The following is a 16,630-nucleotide window of genomic DNA, read 5'->3' on the forward strand; positions in this document are numbered from 1 at the left end:
AGCCTTGCATGCCTGCCCAGTCCTGGGCCCTGCCAGGTTCTGTAGGGGTGGTGGTAGGGCTGCAGGGGGGAACCAATCCCTGCTGCCGGTGCCCATGTGTGCTGGCCATGGCCCTCAATCAATTGAGGAGGTGAGGCCGTGGGGCATCCCTGAGGATATTCCATCCATCCACACTCCTGCTGTCCCCTGGGGACACCTTTTGTCCTCTCCTCCTTCCCTAGCACAGCAGTGACCAGAGCAAGAGGTGTCCCATGCCCAGGAGCCTGCAGGGTGTCTTGTCTCCTTTGCCTCCCACAGAGTTGTAGCTTCTCAACTGAGGATAACAGAGGTTGTGCTTCTTGTTTGCAGGAACTCTGGGTGTATGTTTGGGTCAAAACACTGCAAGGTGAGGGCTGATGGCCACTTGCTCTGTGGTGGCTGGGTTGTTTTCCATACTGTCACGGGATAGTGCCCCAAAACGGTCCAGTGCACTGGGTCTCAGTAGCTCATTTTCCCTGAGCAGCTTGGCAGGGTGCATATGGAGGAAAGTCCCACTCAGAGGCCCAGGCTGGGATGCAGAAATCTTTAAAGAGTCTAAAGAGGGAACTGGGGCCCTAGATGCAAGGATCACCAGGGACAAGTGAGAGTCTGCACCCCTTTGCCATTTTAAAGTTCACACAGAGTATCTGACTGCATTTCACAAAGAGTGAAGGCTGGATTTGGAGAGCCTTGCAGCTAGGGGAGCAGAAGAAAAGGAAGGAAGGGAAAAAGGAAGAGAGGAAGAAAGGAAGAGAAAGACAGGAAGAAAGGAAGAAAGAAAAATTTGATAAGGAAACATGAGCCATGTTCATGGATTCATTCTTTGTCCAGCACCATGTCTGTACTTCCTGGGGAGCCTTCCCAAGGGCCACGTCCAGTAGCTTTTGCAGGGGAGGCACTTTCTGCCACAATAACGAGTGAAAATGCCAGAGAGGTCACAGCAACCAGACTTGATGGGCATTCCATCACAGCTGAGGATTCTGCCAACAGCAGCAGAGGTGGAGGAGCCCACAACGGTGTTCTGTGGGAAGAAGCTGAGGATGGGGCCAGGCAGGGTCACCACCACAGGGGAGGGCTCAATGACAACAGTGGAGTTCTGGCTCTGCCTGACATATGGCTCATTGCGGCTGTTGGCCAGTGGGATTGGGCTGCAGGGCTGGCAGGGCAGGCACTGGTCATAGCAGGACATGCTCTAAGGCTCTGGATGTGCAGGGATGAAGCAGAGCACAAAGGTGGGTGAAGAGCAGCATGCTTACACTGTCACAAAGGAACCAAGGTCACTACTGAATGGGGACGTGGAAGCAGTGCCAGGGACACAGAGTCTTCATTGATTCAGCCTGCCATGTCTCTACAAAGAGCAGGGAACCTCTCTTCCAGTGAATAAACCAAAAGACCCAAGCTCTTTGAGCAGACATTCTCCACGTTTGCCACTCCCATGGCAAGGAGCTCCAGGACCAAGAAGTGAACAAAGCCAAGTTCAGCTAAGAGGTGTATTGAGGAAAGATCTGAGTTTGGAAGAGGAAAAGAGACTTCAGACCCACCTGGCACCCAAACAGAAGGAGGCAAGAGAAGTGGATGAGAGAGCAGGCAGGGACTTGCCTGCCTTTTATACCTGCCCTACATTGCCGCAAGGCAAGAGGCACCCTTGGCAGGGGTAACAATTTTCTGACAAGCTCATCTTGAATGTAAACCATCACAGGTAATGAGATGGGTGGTGCTTTGGTTTCTTGCACTGCTGCCTTTTCATATCCAGGTTTGTGTCATACCCCTTCCACAATGAAGGCTTCTTCTAATCCCTGAGATGAAAAGCCCCCAGGATTTCTAGGGTAGTAATGAAGCGGTGCAGGCACAAGACTCAGCTCAAGTGCTGCATTTGTCTGAAGCAGACAAATGTTGTCATTCTGGGACACCCTGTTATGACTGAAGTGTCGCTCTCCAGAAGAAGCTCCAGGGATCCTCAGCTGGATCCCCAGATGCTCCTGTGCATAAGGACACGCCATATCCATCTCTTTCCCTCCCTCCTCAGCTCACCCCCAATGGTCACTTTTTTCCTCCCCAGGTGTGTGCATTATGCTGCTGGTTTTGACCCATCCTGCCCAGCACTGCCCTCAGGACAAATTATTGGACTGTTTTGACTGGTCTCCTCTCTGTGCAGTCTGTGAGTACACAGACAATGCCATGGGCTTGCCTGGGGCCTTGTCCTTCCCCAGAATGCTCTAGCGTTGCTGTGGTTCCCCCCAGGTGTCCTCAATAGAATCTACAGTTTCTTGTGTTGTTACATGTATTCTTGTCTTGTGTGCTATTGTGAGCAGCTCTTTTTGTGTGAATTCACTTGAGAGCACAAATTTGTGCGTGATTCCACACCTGTGTGTATGAGCCTGTGTGCGTGTGTCCTTGTCACTCATCAGGAAGAAATGAGGCGCTCACAGCAGGGACACTCTCTATTGCTTTGTTCATGAGCAACATGTGTCCAGGGTCAAAAGGAGCCCAAGTGCACTTCAATGGCATGAAACTGCTAGAGATCTGACCATGCAAGAGGCGCTGAAATGCAGCACCTGTCTCCTGAGCCCTCCTTTTCCTGCTCCTCCAAACTTGCCCTCCTCTACTGTTGATTTCCAGCCACAACAATGATGGTTTCGCTCCAGTTTAGATCCTTCATTTAATTACAAGTTACAGTATTTGAAATGCCTCAGCACAGTGGGAAGTCCCCTCCACATCTCCCTCCATGTGAGGGCACAGCCACAAGACAGCTGAGGAGGGTGGGGATTGCTTTATGGGCAAGGACAAAGACTGAGAAATCCTGCACAACCATGTGCTGGCCATCCCTGAGTGGATGTGCTTCCAATGCATTGCTGAATGTGTCTGGCACGGCACAGAGCCCACGCTTGTGTCCACGACAATGTCAAAGGTACTTGTGCAGCCCATGGATTAGGTGTTGTGCCATGTAGGGACTATGACCTTGGATGAGACAGGTATTGAATGAAGAGAACATGGACTCTACTGTCGCTGTGCTGTGAGTGGAAGGAAAGACCCCGTGGCTTGCACAGGAAAGACAAAGAACTGATAACTGCTTTGGACTTCAGCACCCAGGACCACCATGTCCCGCACTGGAATCTCAGTCTGAGTGCGCAGCAACTGTCTGTGGAAGGGAAGAGACTTTGGCTTTGAGGACACATCCTCCAAAGCCTGGTATTTTCCCACAGGGGTGAACAGAAGAGACCCTCTTTCCAAGAAAGGCTCTGCATAGTGAATAAAGTTCCTGAGCCCATCTTCCCTCCTGAATGTTTGTCTGCCTGAGCTAAGGTCCAACTTGGAGACAGCACAATCGAGAGCTTCCCTCCTGCCCTCCAGTGATCGCAGTGAGACCAGTGCCAGGGAGTTCTGCTGGCAAAGCCAGGGCTGATTCTCCTCTCTGTGGAGCTGCCTCTGAGCTGAAGATTTAGTGTAGCCAAGGGCCAACCTCATCGATTTCTCATGGTGTAACCAACACTGTAGAGAAGGGAAGTGCAGGGGAGGTGTGTACCTGCAGTTTGAAAGGACCTTTGACACCCTCTTCTGTACATGTGGAGCATGAATGTCTTCATTAAGGAGCTGATAAGTTGTGTTAAAATGAAGAATGTGTCTGTCTGGCACCTCATGAAGCTCAAGAAGAGCAAGGGCAAGGTTTTTTTCTGGGGTAGAAACCAGACCATGCAGTAACAGATGTTGGGGTGTCACTGCTAGGAAGCAGATCCACAGAAGACAACGTGTGTTTTTAGGAGACACTTAGCTGAACACAAGACAGCATGTGCCCTTGCAGCCAAGACCAACCACATCCTGAGCTCTGACAGCCCAAGTATTGGTAGCGAGTGCAGGAAAGTGTCCCTACCTCTCTGTCCATTTGAGAACCCACCTGGAGTGCTGCTGCCAGGCTGGGGCTTCCCAGTCAAAGAAGGTTATCGACATACAGAAGGGAGTCCAACAAAGGCCACCAAGGGGCATAGTGTGCTGCCAAACCTCACAACTGAGGAGAGGCTGAGAGAACTGGGTCTGCCCATCTTGGAGATGTCTCATGTAAGACCTTCTTGCCCTCTACAACTTCTTCATCAGAAGATGGAGAGAAGATGGACCAAGACTCAGAAGTGCACAGCAAGAGGAGTAGAGGCAATGGACCAGTAAATGAGATGTGAAGAAGTTTGCCTAAGCAATAGGCTGAAACGAAAAAGAACTGGAACGGGATTCTCAGTGAGGTTGTGCAATCTCCCTCCTTAGAGGTGTTCAAGGCTGGAATGAATGTGGCCTTGAACAACTTGGTCTAAAGGAACCTGTTCCACCAGAGGGCCAACCTATATGACTCCTGGAAGTCCATTATCACTTACATTCTCACTGTATAACTCCCACGTTACCCCTGTTCTCCCTGACCCCTGCACACCCACATTTCTCCTCACACTCCCTCTGCCACAACACAACTTTCAGGCATTGTACTGGGACTACACAGAGGCGGATGGAAGGAGACTCTCAGCCTCCTTGCTGGCAACCGCAAGAAACCAGTGGCTGCTATTTCCAGCTCCTGAGCTCAGAGACAGCTCTGGGAAGCTGGTCCATCTCCTGCGTCAGGGCCCTGCTGTTCCCCAGGCTGCAGCCGGCACGGTGTGGGATTCTTCTTGCTGGAGGAGGGGCAGAGTCCATTTCCCAGAAGCCAATTTCTGGCCGTGCAGAGCCCCGAGCCCGGAAGAGAGGAGAGATAGGAGAGGCGAGGCGAGGAGGGGAGGACGAAGGGGAGGAGGACGGGGAGGAGGGGGAGGAGGAGACGGCGCGTCCGGAGCAGAGAGCCGGGGCTGGCGGGGGGCAGCCAGGCGCAGGCGGCGGAGCGGCGGGATGCGGCGGTGCCGGGGCGCAGGGCTGGCGGGACTGGCCGCGGTGCTCCTGGGTGCGTGGGGCTGGCGGGGCTGGGTGGCCGCCCAGACTTTGCCCGGTGTATTCCCTTGGGACCCACCACAAACTCTTCCTTCTCCTTTTGTCTCTGTCCTCTCTCGTTCCCCTTCAACAGCTCTTTTGAGTCGCTTCTGGGTAGTCTCCCTCTTTTCCATTGTCTCTGTGATTACAAGACTGCTTGCAGGTACACCTATCTTTCCATACACGCACTATTTTCTCTGTAAATTCAACAGTTCTTATTTACCCGATTTCAGCCCACTTTCATTTTAACACTCACTCTCGCTCTCCACTCTTCCTACCTTCACTCATCTCTCCGCTCCTCTTTCTACCTATCTCTCCAGGCCACTTCCATCAGTAACCACTCTTCCTACTCTCTGAAGACCCCTCTGTTCTCTCACTCTGAGAGTTTGCTTTCCTGCACCTCTCCATTATTCAAATACATAATCTAATCCCCTTATGCTTTCAACATATTTTTTTTTTCTGAATTCAGCCCTCCGTACTTCACTGCAACACACCCATTCTCATCCCCTCTTCATCCATCCATCCATTAATCTGACTTTCTTTCTGTGTCACAATACATCAGTTCCAAAATCTCCCCAAACTTCTTCTCTCGCTCCACACACATCCAGCACATGACCACTCTCCATCCCTGTTCATGGGTACATCTTCCCATCCTTTCTTGTCCAACTCCTTCTCACTGCCATTCTACCTAACAATTTATTGTGGAAAATCCGAGTTGGGAGAATTTTGATGATCTTTGGTCTTTTTTTCCTTCTTTCTCTGCAGTGACTGTGGGCAGAGCCCAGGTGCAGCAGGAACCCTCGGCAGAGACCACCGAGGGTACCGGTATCAGCATCAGCTGCTCACATCCCAACATACAATCGTACTACTACATCGCCTGGTACCGTCAGCTACCGGGCCGACGTCCCGAATTCCTCGTGAACAGTCCTAAAGGCTCCAAACCGCTGTCGGACCCGCCGGGCCGGCTGTCGGTGGCGGCAGACCGCCGGTCCAGCGCCCTGTGGCTCTCCCGGCCCCGGCGCGGGGACGCGGCGGTGTATTACTGCGCCTTGGATGACACGGGGAGAGGAGCCGGGGCTGCGGCCGGACACGAACCGCCGCGGGCGGGGTCGGGTGGGTGGGGGGAGCGGTTGAACCACCCCGGTCGGATCCCCCAGGGGGCGCTGCCGCTCCGCCCGCCGGTGCCGCCTTCTCCCGCCCGGCCCCGGGACGGTTCCGTCGCCCGAGCGGCACCGGCACCGGCTTCAGCATCAACATCGGCATCGCCATTGACATTTCCGTTGCCACTCCCCGCGGGACGGAGACAGAAATACCCCGTCACAGCAGGGTGGAATCGCGATCGAAGCAGTGGCGGTGGCCGGCGGTGGCCGGGAAACAGCGACTGCACCCGCCGACTCCCGGCGAGGAGCAGCGACTTTCTGCTCTGCACAGGGAGGCGGGCATCAGAGATCCCCCTGCCCACGGGCAGCTGCACAGCCCTCGCTCCTGCTGCACCGACCGTCCCATGGAACAGATGGGAGCTCTTCTTGGGATTTTGGTTTTCCCCACCAGCACAGCCAGGGGACCCCTGAGCAGGTGCTTTCCTCTGCCCTGTAAACACAGGGACTCCCCTGCTAAAGTGCTAATGCAAAATTCGACTTGGAAAACAACAACCAGAAGGGGTTTAATTTTTGCTACTTTGTTAAAGCTCAGATATGCAATTTAAAACTGTGTCCTCCAGCTACCACACTCTCAGGGAGATTTCAAAAATTCCTGTTAGTGTTACAAAGTCATTGCATGGAGTTAGGAGTTCAAGCTCCACACCAACCAGGAACAGGGGATGTCAAGGTCACAGGCACCTCCAAACACTCTCCACAGTGGCTCATTATTGAGACCAGGAGCTTGTGTGTCAGGAGTCAGAAGCTTGGCATTTGAGGCCCAGGAGACAGCACAAAGCTTGCACTGGTCCCACTGACCACAGCCCCAGGTGATGCCAGGTTTGTCCTTGAAGAGTGAGACAGAAAGACATCGGCTAAGTTGCCCTGAGAGGCTGGAGGTCTGAGGTGAGTGAGAGCTGGCAGGAGGCCTCTGGGAAGAGACTGTGGGCTCCAGCCAGTCCCCAGGGCCTCTGTGTGGCTCGAGTAGCTGACAGAGCTGTTCACAGCCCATAGGCAGAGCCTGCAGAGGCACAGAATGAAGGATCAGCCCTGCTCCCTGTCACAGTTGGACTTTCTAACTGTGTTTCCGGGACAAATAAGGCAGAGCAACAGACATGGCCAGTCCAGCACACAGATCTGTCACATGCTCACATGGTATTGACCCCTCTTCTCACTGCCTCCTTCTGTCTTCCCACACTTGCTCCAGGCCAAACTACCTTTCCTGGTCTCAGCTCCTTCCCCTAAACATCTCCAGGCTTGCAAAATCACCAAATGCTTTCCCACTGCATCCCATAATGAGTCTGATACTGCTGTATTCAGAAACATTGATGAGTCTATAGGATGGTATTCTCACCCTTCTGGATGGCAGGAGAAGTTCACCATGGACGGTTCTCCCTTGCTGGGGGGTGGCTGGACTTGGTGTGATCTCCAGGAGGAGCAAAAAGCTGTAGTTGATCTCTCCATAGGGCCTTTTCATGGCAGAAGCGGGAAGTCCCGAGGACGTCCAACTGGGAAGACTCTCTTGTTCATTCCCTCCCATCAGCTCTGTACACACATTCCAAGATCCCCCCTGAATCCTCTCTTCCCCAAGCTGAACACTGTCAGCCCTCTCAGTGTATCCTCACAGTTCAGATGCTCCAGTCCCTGCACTATTTTGCTGGTCTTGCTCCAGTATCTTTTTTCCATCAGGAGGTCCAGAACTGGAGCCAGAGCTCCAGAGTTGGCCTCACCAGCGCTGACTAGAGAGGAAGGATCAGGTCCCTTGTTCCGCTGGAGATGCCCTTCCTACTGCAGCCCAGGCTGCTGTTGGCCTTCCTTGCCATGAGGGTCCATTGCCACAGCAGACACAGGAACACCTCAGAGCTGCTGAAACTGAGCGGGACACAGCAGTGAGTATTCAGGAGAAGCATCCCAGCTGCTTGTCCAGCTCTTCCTCTTCCCTCAGCATGCACCAGTGACCACTGTTGGAAAAGAGGACTCTAGGTAGGAGATGTGGTTTTACCTCCTTTCCAAAATAAAATCCTTAAAGAGATAAAGTGTCCTCCTAGCCCTGCATCTGGGGATCAGTGAAAGCCTCAACATGTGAGCAAGACCCGTCAGCCAGGCACTGGACAAGAGTTTCTGTTGAACGCCTTGAATTGTCTCCCTGCTCTTCACGTGTCTCCTCCAGCTTAGGGACTGACCAGTGCGTTCCTGGGGGCTGGGGGGGAGTCCCTGTGTCCCTGTGGGTTCCCTGCCCAACAGAAAACTGCTGGTGGCTGTACTTTCAGGATGTGTCTTTCTGGGATCTTATTTACTCCAGAAACAGGAAACTTTCAGCATTTTGAGGAACTCACTCACCTGAGCAAGTTCAGCAGAGGCCCCTGTAAGGGCGTGTGGAATGTGAGAGCAGCTGGTTAGTGAACCAGCCTTAGGGAAGGCTGGCTGATCAAGTCCCTTTTCCTTTCAAAGGGAAGAACAAGGAAAAGGGAAAGCGATTAACAAAGCCTACAATGACACCAGTTTCTCAGTAAGTGATAAGGGATGCAAGGAAGGAGACCAGAGCTCTGCAGCCTCCAATTGATGGGCCATTGAGAAACTGCAGGTGTAGATTTCAAGTGGGACAGGCTGAGCTTTGTAAGTGACAGGAAGTGACAAGAGGAACATGAGGATTCTGGATGTTTGAGGGGGTTGTGCAGGACTAGAGAACACTTCTGAAGGCATGTGTAGGGGAAGGGTCAAAGGAGGAGGAAAGAGAAGACTGGGGAGGAACAAGGGGACTGAATAGAAAGGAGGAAGAAAATAGAAGTCGGTACCTGCACGTGAGGCAGGACTGCTCAGTGCATTTGTTGGGATGATCCCTATGCCTGACCACTACAGCTCCCCTGCTTTCTTATTAAATCCTTTCTTAACCATCCTTCTGTGTAACGTCCCCTGTTTGAGTGCCAGCAGTTGGGGAGAGTGGTGTGAAAGAGAGAACTGGGTGCCAGTAACTGGATGGACCGTGCTGTGTGCAGCAAGACCTCCAGCCAGCAGCTGGTGAAGAGACCTCTGCTCACAGGGTCTGTCAGTCTCTGTGTCAGCAACTGGAGGGACAACATCACACATGATGTGTGAGAAGTCATTGGAGGGATCTCAGTGGTTTTTGGTGTTCTTTCTGAATTTAAGTTGATGCTCACGTGTGTTTGTGGAATTTTTTGCCATATTGCAAACTTGCTTGCCCAGTGAGCAGGAGGAAAAGTTGTATCTAAAGCCAAAGCCAGCGGTGGGTAAGGTGGCCCAAGGCCAGCACATGACTGCTCAACAGACTGATGCTACCAAGCTGTGGTAATGATTGAGGGATCCAAGAGTGTGGAAATAACTGTGAGACAAGTGGGTGATTGTTTGCATCTCTTTATCAGTGAACATCAGACTGGCCATGCCAGGGAGAAGGGGGAGCCCCAGGCGCTGGGTCAGAGGGCCCTGGCTCCGGGCAGGGTTATGAGATGGGCTGAGGGCCCATGGCGATATTTGAGGGGTGCAGGAGTGCGGCTGTGCTGGTGACTCCAGAGGGTGAGGGGGTGTGTGTTTGCACTATGGAAATGTATGAGCCAGGCATCATGGAGACAGTCCAATAAAGGGACACTGAAATGATGAAGAGGCTGAAGCATCTCTGACATGGTGATAGACCGAGAAGCCTGGGACTGCTCAGCACAGAGAAATCTCACAGAGATCTCATCAGTGTCTACAATTGTCTGAAAGGAGGTTGTGAAGAACATGAAGCCAGGCTCTTCCCCATGGTGTCCAGTGACAGGACAAGAGGCACCTGGCACAAAGGGAAACAGTGGAGACTCTGTCTGGACACCAGGAAACACTGTTTCACTGTGAGGGTGAGTGAGCTCTGGCACAGGATGTCCAGAGTGGTTGTGGAGTCTCCATCCTTGGAGAGCTTGCCTTCTTCAGTATCCCAAAGAGAAGCTGAGAAGAGAAAGATTTTTGGTGCTTCTAGCACTTGACTGCAGGATGAGGAGCCAGATGGAGCCAAACTCTGCTGGAGCACATTGCAAAAGGCAATGGACCTGGTTGGGAACAGGGAAAACTCCTCCTAGAAACTTGGAACTGTGATTTTTTAATTATAAAGGTGGAGCATGGGTGGAGATGGATCTCAGTTAGAATGAGACTCTGACTCCACAGAATGTTGATTAAAATATTGGAGATAAGAGTGTAAAAGGGGATGGCACAGGTGATGTGATGCCCTTTCAATTGTGGGATCCCTGAGTTATGGAGCATAATGTGGAGCTCAAATTGGGTTTTAGCACATAGTGCAAATCCCAGCCATGCAGAGATTTGCTGGTACTGTCATCTTTTCAGTTTTCATGGGACATTCTTAGAAATACACCACTCCTAATTTCTAGTGTTGAGTGAAAGGACATTTATATGAAAGACCAGTGCATCAATCCCAGATCAACACAAGGATGTGTTTGTGGCAACATTGCCAAATTCGTCAGGTGATCTATACAGCTCAGCACAACACAGGCCTATGCCTGCTCAGGTCAGGTTAACTTAACGATAATGAGCAGTTTGTTAGCTCTGCCATTACTGGTGCCTGGTATCATTTGGAAAGTGAATGGGAGTAGGGGTCCCCACCTGCAGTACCCCCACCCCTTCACATGCCCTTTCAGCTCTGGGGTGCAAGGCTACCCCATTCCCAGCCCTCACAGTGCAGCACTCCAATGGGTGCCCCATGTGCTCCCTGGGAATCGGGGGTGACCTACTGGTCCCTCACCCTGTTCCCTGGTGACCCCTCACCCTTTTCCCTAGACTAGGAGTACATTGTCCTTGTCACCTCTGAGTTTGTGGAACCCAGCAACCCCACTAGAGCCAGGTTCCTCTCTCACACTGTGGATTTTCCCAGCAGAAACAGGACACGGCCAGAACCCCTGGGCAACTCCACAGCAAAATAATCTCCTGGTTTGGAGGATTTGGGGGAGAGGTGTTGTACCCAGGTAGCTGAGGAAAGAAAGGGGAGAAGAGAGAGAAACAGAAGAGACTTCTGTTCCCAAAGGAAATAACAGTGTTGCCAGACAGCTGAGGATCCCAGAGGAAGATGTGAAACCTCCATGGGGAAAGAAACCTCTGATCTCCTAAATGACTCAGAAGTGTTTGTGCGGAATTGCAGGCGATTCCAGTTGGGGCTTTGAGAATTCCGCTGTGAGCTGACTGGGAACAGCCCCTTCCCAGGACTGGGGCTCTCAGAGTGCCCAGGACCCCTCATTGTGGAAATGCTGACAAAGCCTTTGGCTGAGGGAGCCACAGGTGGTGCTGCTGGAGGAGGGAGAAACCCAGAAGGAGCATTTGAGGCACAGGAAGAACAGATCAGTTGTCTTCCCCACTTCTACATTTGCTCCCCCACCAGAGTGGTTTCCGGTAGCTCTGGTATCTCGGGGCTGGGAGGTGCTTTTCTGACTCTCACTCAACAGGCAGGCTGCTCTCAGTATGCACCTCGGGTATCTCGTCCTCACTGCCTTTCTGGGGCAACTGCTGGGTAAGTCCTGGATTTTCCTCAACACATTCTTTCTTCTCCTGTGGAAACCCTCACCAGCCGTATCAGGTCCATATGGGAAAATAATCTTGAATTATAGGAAAAGATTGGGACACATTAGCTCACATTTGTGGTTTTACATTGGCTCTCTCAAGGTGTTTTTACTGTTCAAAAGGGGAGAGATCTCAGACCTCTTCTCCTGCATTCTGTTGCCTTCAATCCATCTCTCTCTGTCACTCTTCTCTGATCCACATGCTGTCTTCATGGGAGATCTCAGCTGTCTCTACACTCTCACATTTCTCCATTTTCAACAGAAATTAGCAGATCTTGTCAAAGCTGCCCCAAGGACTATAAAGCTCTCATGAGATTGACATTAATAGGGTTTCCATTCTGCCTCCTGGCTGGCACATCAGCCATGGCTCCCAGTTTTCTCCTTTTTGTTGTTGTCACAGCCAGGGTTCCCTTATTTCGGGCTCAGCATTCTATACACTCAGGGAGCCAGGAGCCCTCTAAGAGAAGTATGGGGAAGAAAGATAATTTTTTTTTCTATAGCTCCATGGATGGCTCTGCCTGCTGCAGGGGTGCTGGTACCTAACCATGAAGGTCAGGCATGACAGGCTGTTCCCTGGTCCTCTGGGCAGTAGGAGCAGGGACACAGAACAGCTCTCCTCAGAATCCACACTTGCCTGTGAGCTCCAGCCTCCTGCCCAGAACTACTGTCCACCTCCCTTTCCCCAGGCATAAGGATTTTCCTGTAGGGTAAGGGACAAGGAGTCTGCTTCAGCAGGGTTTTCCATCCATTCTTGATTTTCTTCCCAGAGCCCTTCCCTGCAGAGTTCCTGACCTTCACTTTCTTCCAGGCACCATGGGGCAGGTCACCGTCACCCAGCAAGAAGGACAAGTCACAGTGAAGCAGAGAGACACCTTCCAAACTACCTGCACATACCAGACCTCCAACTTTTATGGCTTGCTCTGGTACCAGCAGAGGAAAGGCCAAGCTCCCCAGCTGATCTCCTATCACGCAAGATCTGGCCTCAAGCGCAGCGACCATTTCAGCACAACTCTGAACACCACGGGGAAATACAGCGTCCTGCAGGTGGAGGAAGTCGAGGTGTCTGACAGTGCCTTGTACCTCTGTGCTGTGCAAGACACCCTGGTGCAGGGAGCTTCCTTGGCTGTGCAAGAACCCCAGGGAGGGAGGGGTTGTGTCTGTGCAAGGCTGAGCTTGTGGGATGGGGCCCTGAGCTGTGCCCTGGCAGTGCTGCTTCCCCTGTGCCCCCAGGGATCTGCAGGGGAAGATCCTGTGATGTCATGTTTTCTGTCATCATTTATGCACGCATGATATTCAATATTCTCATATCACAGTAGGCGAAGACAGTATCCTCTCCTTGTCAATGCATGGGAAGCTCCAGTTTCTGGTGAAGTGCAAGCAGCACACATGAACATTTGTATTAATATATTAACAATTTGTTCATCTGCTCATAACCACAGGAACATCTGTCCTCTGCAACACTATCTGGTTTAGTCTTTTCTTGAGATGGAAAAACCTTAAAACTGGTTCCATTGTAATATTCCCCTCTTGATCTTCAGCCATTGCAGTTGATGTTAAGAGGTGCTGTAACTTTTCTTTCCCCTCTTGTGACAGATTCACACCAGCCCCCCCCCCAGCCAAACCAGCAGCATTTTGGCCCAGGCTCCAGAGGAGGTAGAGGCCTGAGCTGCAGCCAGGCCAATAACTCCTTTTAGGAAACCTACAAGGAAGCAGAATAGCAAACGAACACTGACAAATTGTGGGTGCACGAATCTCATACAGACCTTTCCCACTGTCTGCAATTTGTCCAGGAGTCAACCACCTTATTCTACAAATATGACAGCCTGAGTGAGCCCACTTTGAGCTCTCTCTGCTAAATAAGTTGGCTGTACAGCAAAGGTTTTACTGCTCACAGGTCAGTGGATGGTCACAGTTTAAATTTCTGATTAATCATTTACCTGAAGTAAATGCACACTAAATATAATGAATCATCTAGAAGTATACACTTGTGTTATTTTTTATACACTCCCTGCTTCATGTTACTTAGTAAGCTGAATTTGCTGCATTTCTTAAGCATGAGACATCCATGGGTCTTCATTCCCCTGTTCTCCCTGGGGAGGCAGCAAAAGGCTCAGCCTCATTTCAGCAGGTGTCTCGTCTCTGCCACTGGAACAGGAGGTTGAGGGAAGGTTTCCTCCCCCTCTACTCTGCCCTGATGGGTCCACACCTGGACTAATGTGTCCAATTCTGATTTCCCAGGTTTAAGAAGGACAAGGAATTACTGGAGATAGTCCAGCGGAGGGACACGGAGATGATGAGGGAGCTGGAGCATCTTTTTTATGAGGAGAGACTGTGAGAGCTGTGTCTGTTCAGCCTGGAGAAAAGAAGGCTGAGAGGGGATCTTATTCATACTTATAAGTATCTCAAGCCTGGGTGTCAAGATGATTGGGCCAGACTCTTTTAGGTGGTGTTCAATGATGAGAGGCAATGGACACCAACTGAAACACAGGAGGTTCTATCTAAACATGAGGAGAAACTTCTTTACTTTGAGGGTGCCAGAGCCCTGAAACAATCTGCCCTGAGAAGCTGTTGAGTCTCTTTCTCTGGAGATATTCAAAACCCGCTTGGACACAATCCTGTGTGATCTGCTCTGGTGACCATGCTTTAGCAGGTGGGTTGGAGTAGACAATCCCTGCAACCCCAGCCATTCTGTGATTCTGTCATCATCACCCCAAGGAATCTATGTAGACATTCTGTTTCCTAGTGGGAGCTGGTCAGTTCCTTCTGCTCATATTGTGTAATGAACTGGTACTTGTGATAGCAAGTGTCCTGTGTCTGCTTGATCAGGAATGAACTTCACAGTTCTCTTTCCTTAATGTGTCCCCTTGGAAGCTGTATGCCCCAGTCCCCAGGAAGGAAACACCAGGCAGCCAGTGACCTGAACCCATAGTAGGAGCTCCTGAGCTTCTAAATTTCAGATATAACTGGGTAGGCTAGACCAAGAAAGCAAGAGCAGGGAGGCAGGAGTGAGGATGACCCAGACCGAGCCTTGGTCAGGCAGTGCCCACACCAGCAAGGTGCAGGGGTGCAGAAGCCTGCGAGAAGCTTTTATGACCTCATTCTCTGCTGCAGGACAAAAATGGAGGGGCACGAGCAAACCAGGATATGGATGGGGTGTATGGAGGGCAAATATTTGATGCAGGCAATTCATGAATGGAACAGGGGAGAGGCTGTGTTGGACATGGTACTCACAAATGAAGAAGAACAGTTGGATGATGTAGAGTTCAAGGGCAGCCTTGCCTGCACTGGCCAAAAGGCTGTGGAGCTCAAGATCCTGCGAGCACTGACCAAGACAAACAGGACGACTACTGCCCTGGACTGCAGAAGAGCCCATCAGTCTTGTCTGGGACCTACCTGCTTGGCAGGGTGCAATGGGAAATGGTCCTGTAGCGCAGAGGGCACCAGGAGAGCTGGATGCTCCTCAAGAACATCCTCCTCAGAGCACAAGGATGGTCCTCTGCAATGTGGCAGCAGGGTGACACTGTGGGGTGCAACCACAGCCCCATGGGGACACACATCCCCAAAACCCAGAAACCTACAGGCACAATCGTCCCCACTGTAAGCTGAGCAGATATGAAAGGATTAGGGTTACTTCTGCCCTGGTACCCAGCAGAGCCATAACTTGTTGTTTATGGTGCTGGGCCCACAGGGTTACAAGCAGAACATAAGGATCATGTTTATTTCCACCTGTGCCTGTACCTGTCCCTTTCCCCACGCTGAAGAGGGGACAACCCTTCCCTGGGCTTGTTTGCAGGGAAGGGAGGATGCCACTCTGTGCACCCCCTGCCCCATGGCTCCTCCTCACCATTTTGTGCCCAGACCCCTCTGAGGTGCTGAGTCTGCATCTCACACAGGGCTGCTGCTTCAGCTCCAAACATCCCCATGTTCACTATAAACACAATTGTAACAGCATTAACATAGCATGAGTTTTCCTTATTTTTCCTTTGTTCTACCCTGTGTTTCCTGAAATAAGTTAATTCTTCAGGTGGGCTGGGACATTCAGCTAATTCCTCCTCACTTTCTCAATTCACCAGGAAAACCCCCTGGCCAAGTGTCCTATGACAGCCCTCCATGCCTGTGTGTGGGGCCAGCCAGGCATTTGGTCTCTTCTTCACTATCCTTTCTCTACAAAGGCATTTCCCACTGGGACCTGCTGACTACACCAAGTGTTTTGCACCAGGAGCTGCTGCTTTGTTTAGATTCCCTGGCTCTCCTTAAATATGAAGCATGATGTTAATGGGATGGAATACTCTTATTGATCAGTTTGGATGTCAGTCAAGCTCTGTCCCATCTATGCCCGCCTTCCTCGATGCCTCACACCTGTGGGCAGAGCACTCAGAATGTCCTTGGCTCTCAGACAAGAGCAATTAAAAATGTTAACTCTGTGCTGGGGTTGTTATCTCTTGTTCTCAAATCAAGTCCAAATAATGACTGTACTAACTATGAAAAAGAAAGGTTTCTAACTGCATGGAGAAAATGAACGTATTTTCAGTCAAATCAGCACAGCTATGAAGAAAGAGAAGGCAGTAGAGATGATTCTATATCCTTCAGATGCCAGGAGTCCCAAGCTATAATATGTGCTGTCAAACAGGCAGCTCCAATCAGGGCACACCACAACACATGGATCCTGCTCATGGAAGTGTGATTTTTGGTCCATCAAGCCTTTAGAAGATTTTTATAAAAGAAAACATCTCTATTAATCATTTCTGCTATGAAACAGGAAAAGTGTCCGCATTCTTACTACATTTTAGACACAGGCAAGGACACCCAGAGAATGTAACCACAGGCACGGAGCAGGAGCTGCCTCCAGGCTCATCAGTTACAATGGACTGGATCAATTTTGCCTCTGGTCGAGGGATCTGTGCAGTGCAACATTGCCCTGAAGGGCAAACTCTGCATATAGCACAGCACAGCAGAGGACAAAGCCTCCTCAGTAATCTGTCATATGGA

General features: G+C 51.1%; 1 protein-coding gene across 1 annotated transcript; it reads right to left on the reverse strand.

The window, feature by feature from the left end:
* Window positions 1-826: 826 nt before the first annotated feature.
* Window positions 827-1,207, reverse strand: LOC139829632 (feather keratin Cos2-3-like). The gene has a single exon (XM_071818109.1). The coding sequence runs from the start codon at window positions 1,205-1,207 to the stop codon at window positions 827-829; it is 381 nt and encodes a 126-aa protein (XP_071674210.1).
* Between the last annotated feature and the right edge of the window lie 15,423 nt (window positions 1,208-16,630).

Source organism: Patagioenas fasciata, chromosome 22 (genome assembly GCF_037038585.1).
Source record: "Patagioenas fasciata isolate bPatFas1 chromosome 22, bPatFas1.hap1, whole genome shotgun sequence".
NCBI classification, from domain to species: Eukaryota; Metazoa; Chordata; class Aves; order Columbiformes; family Columbidae; genus Patagioenas; species Patagioenas fasciata.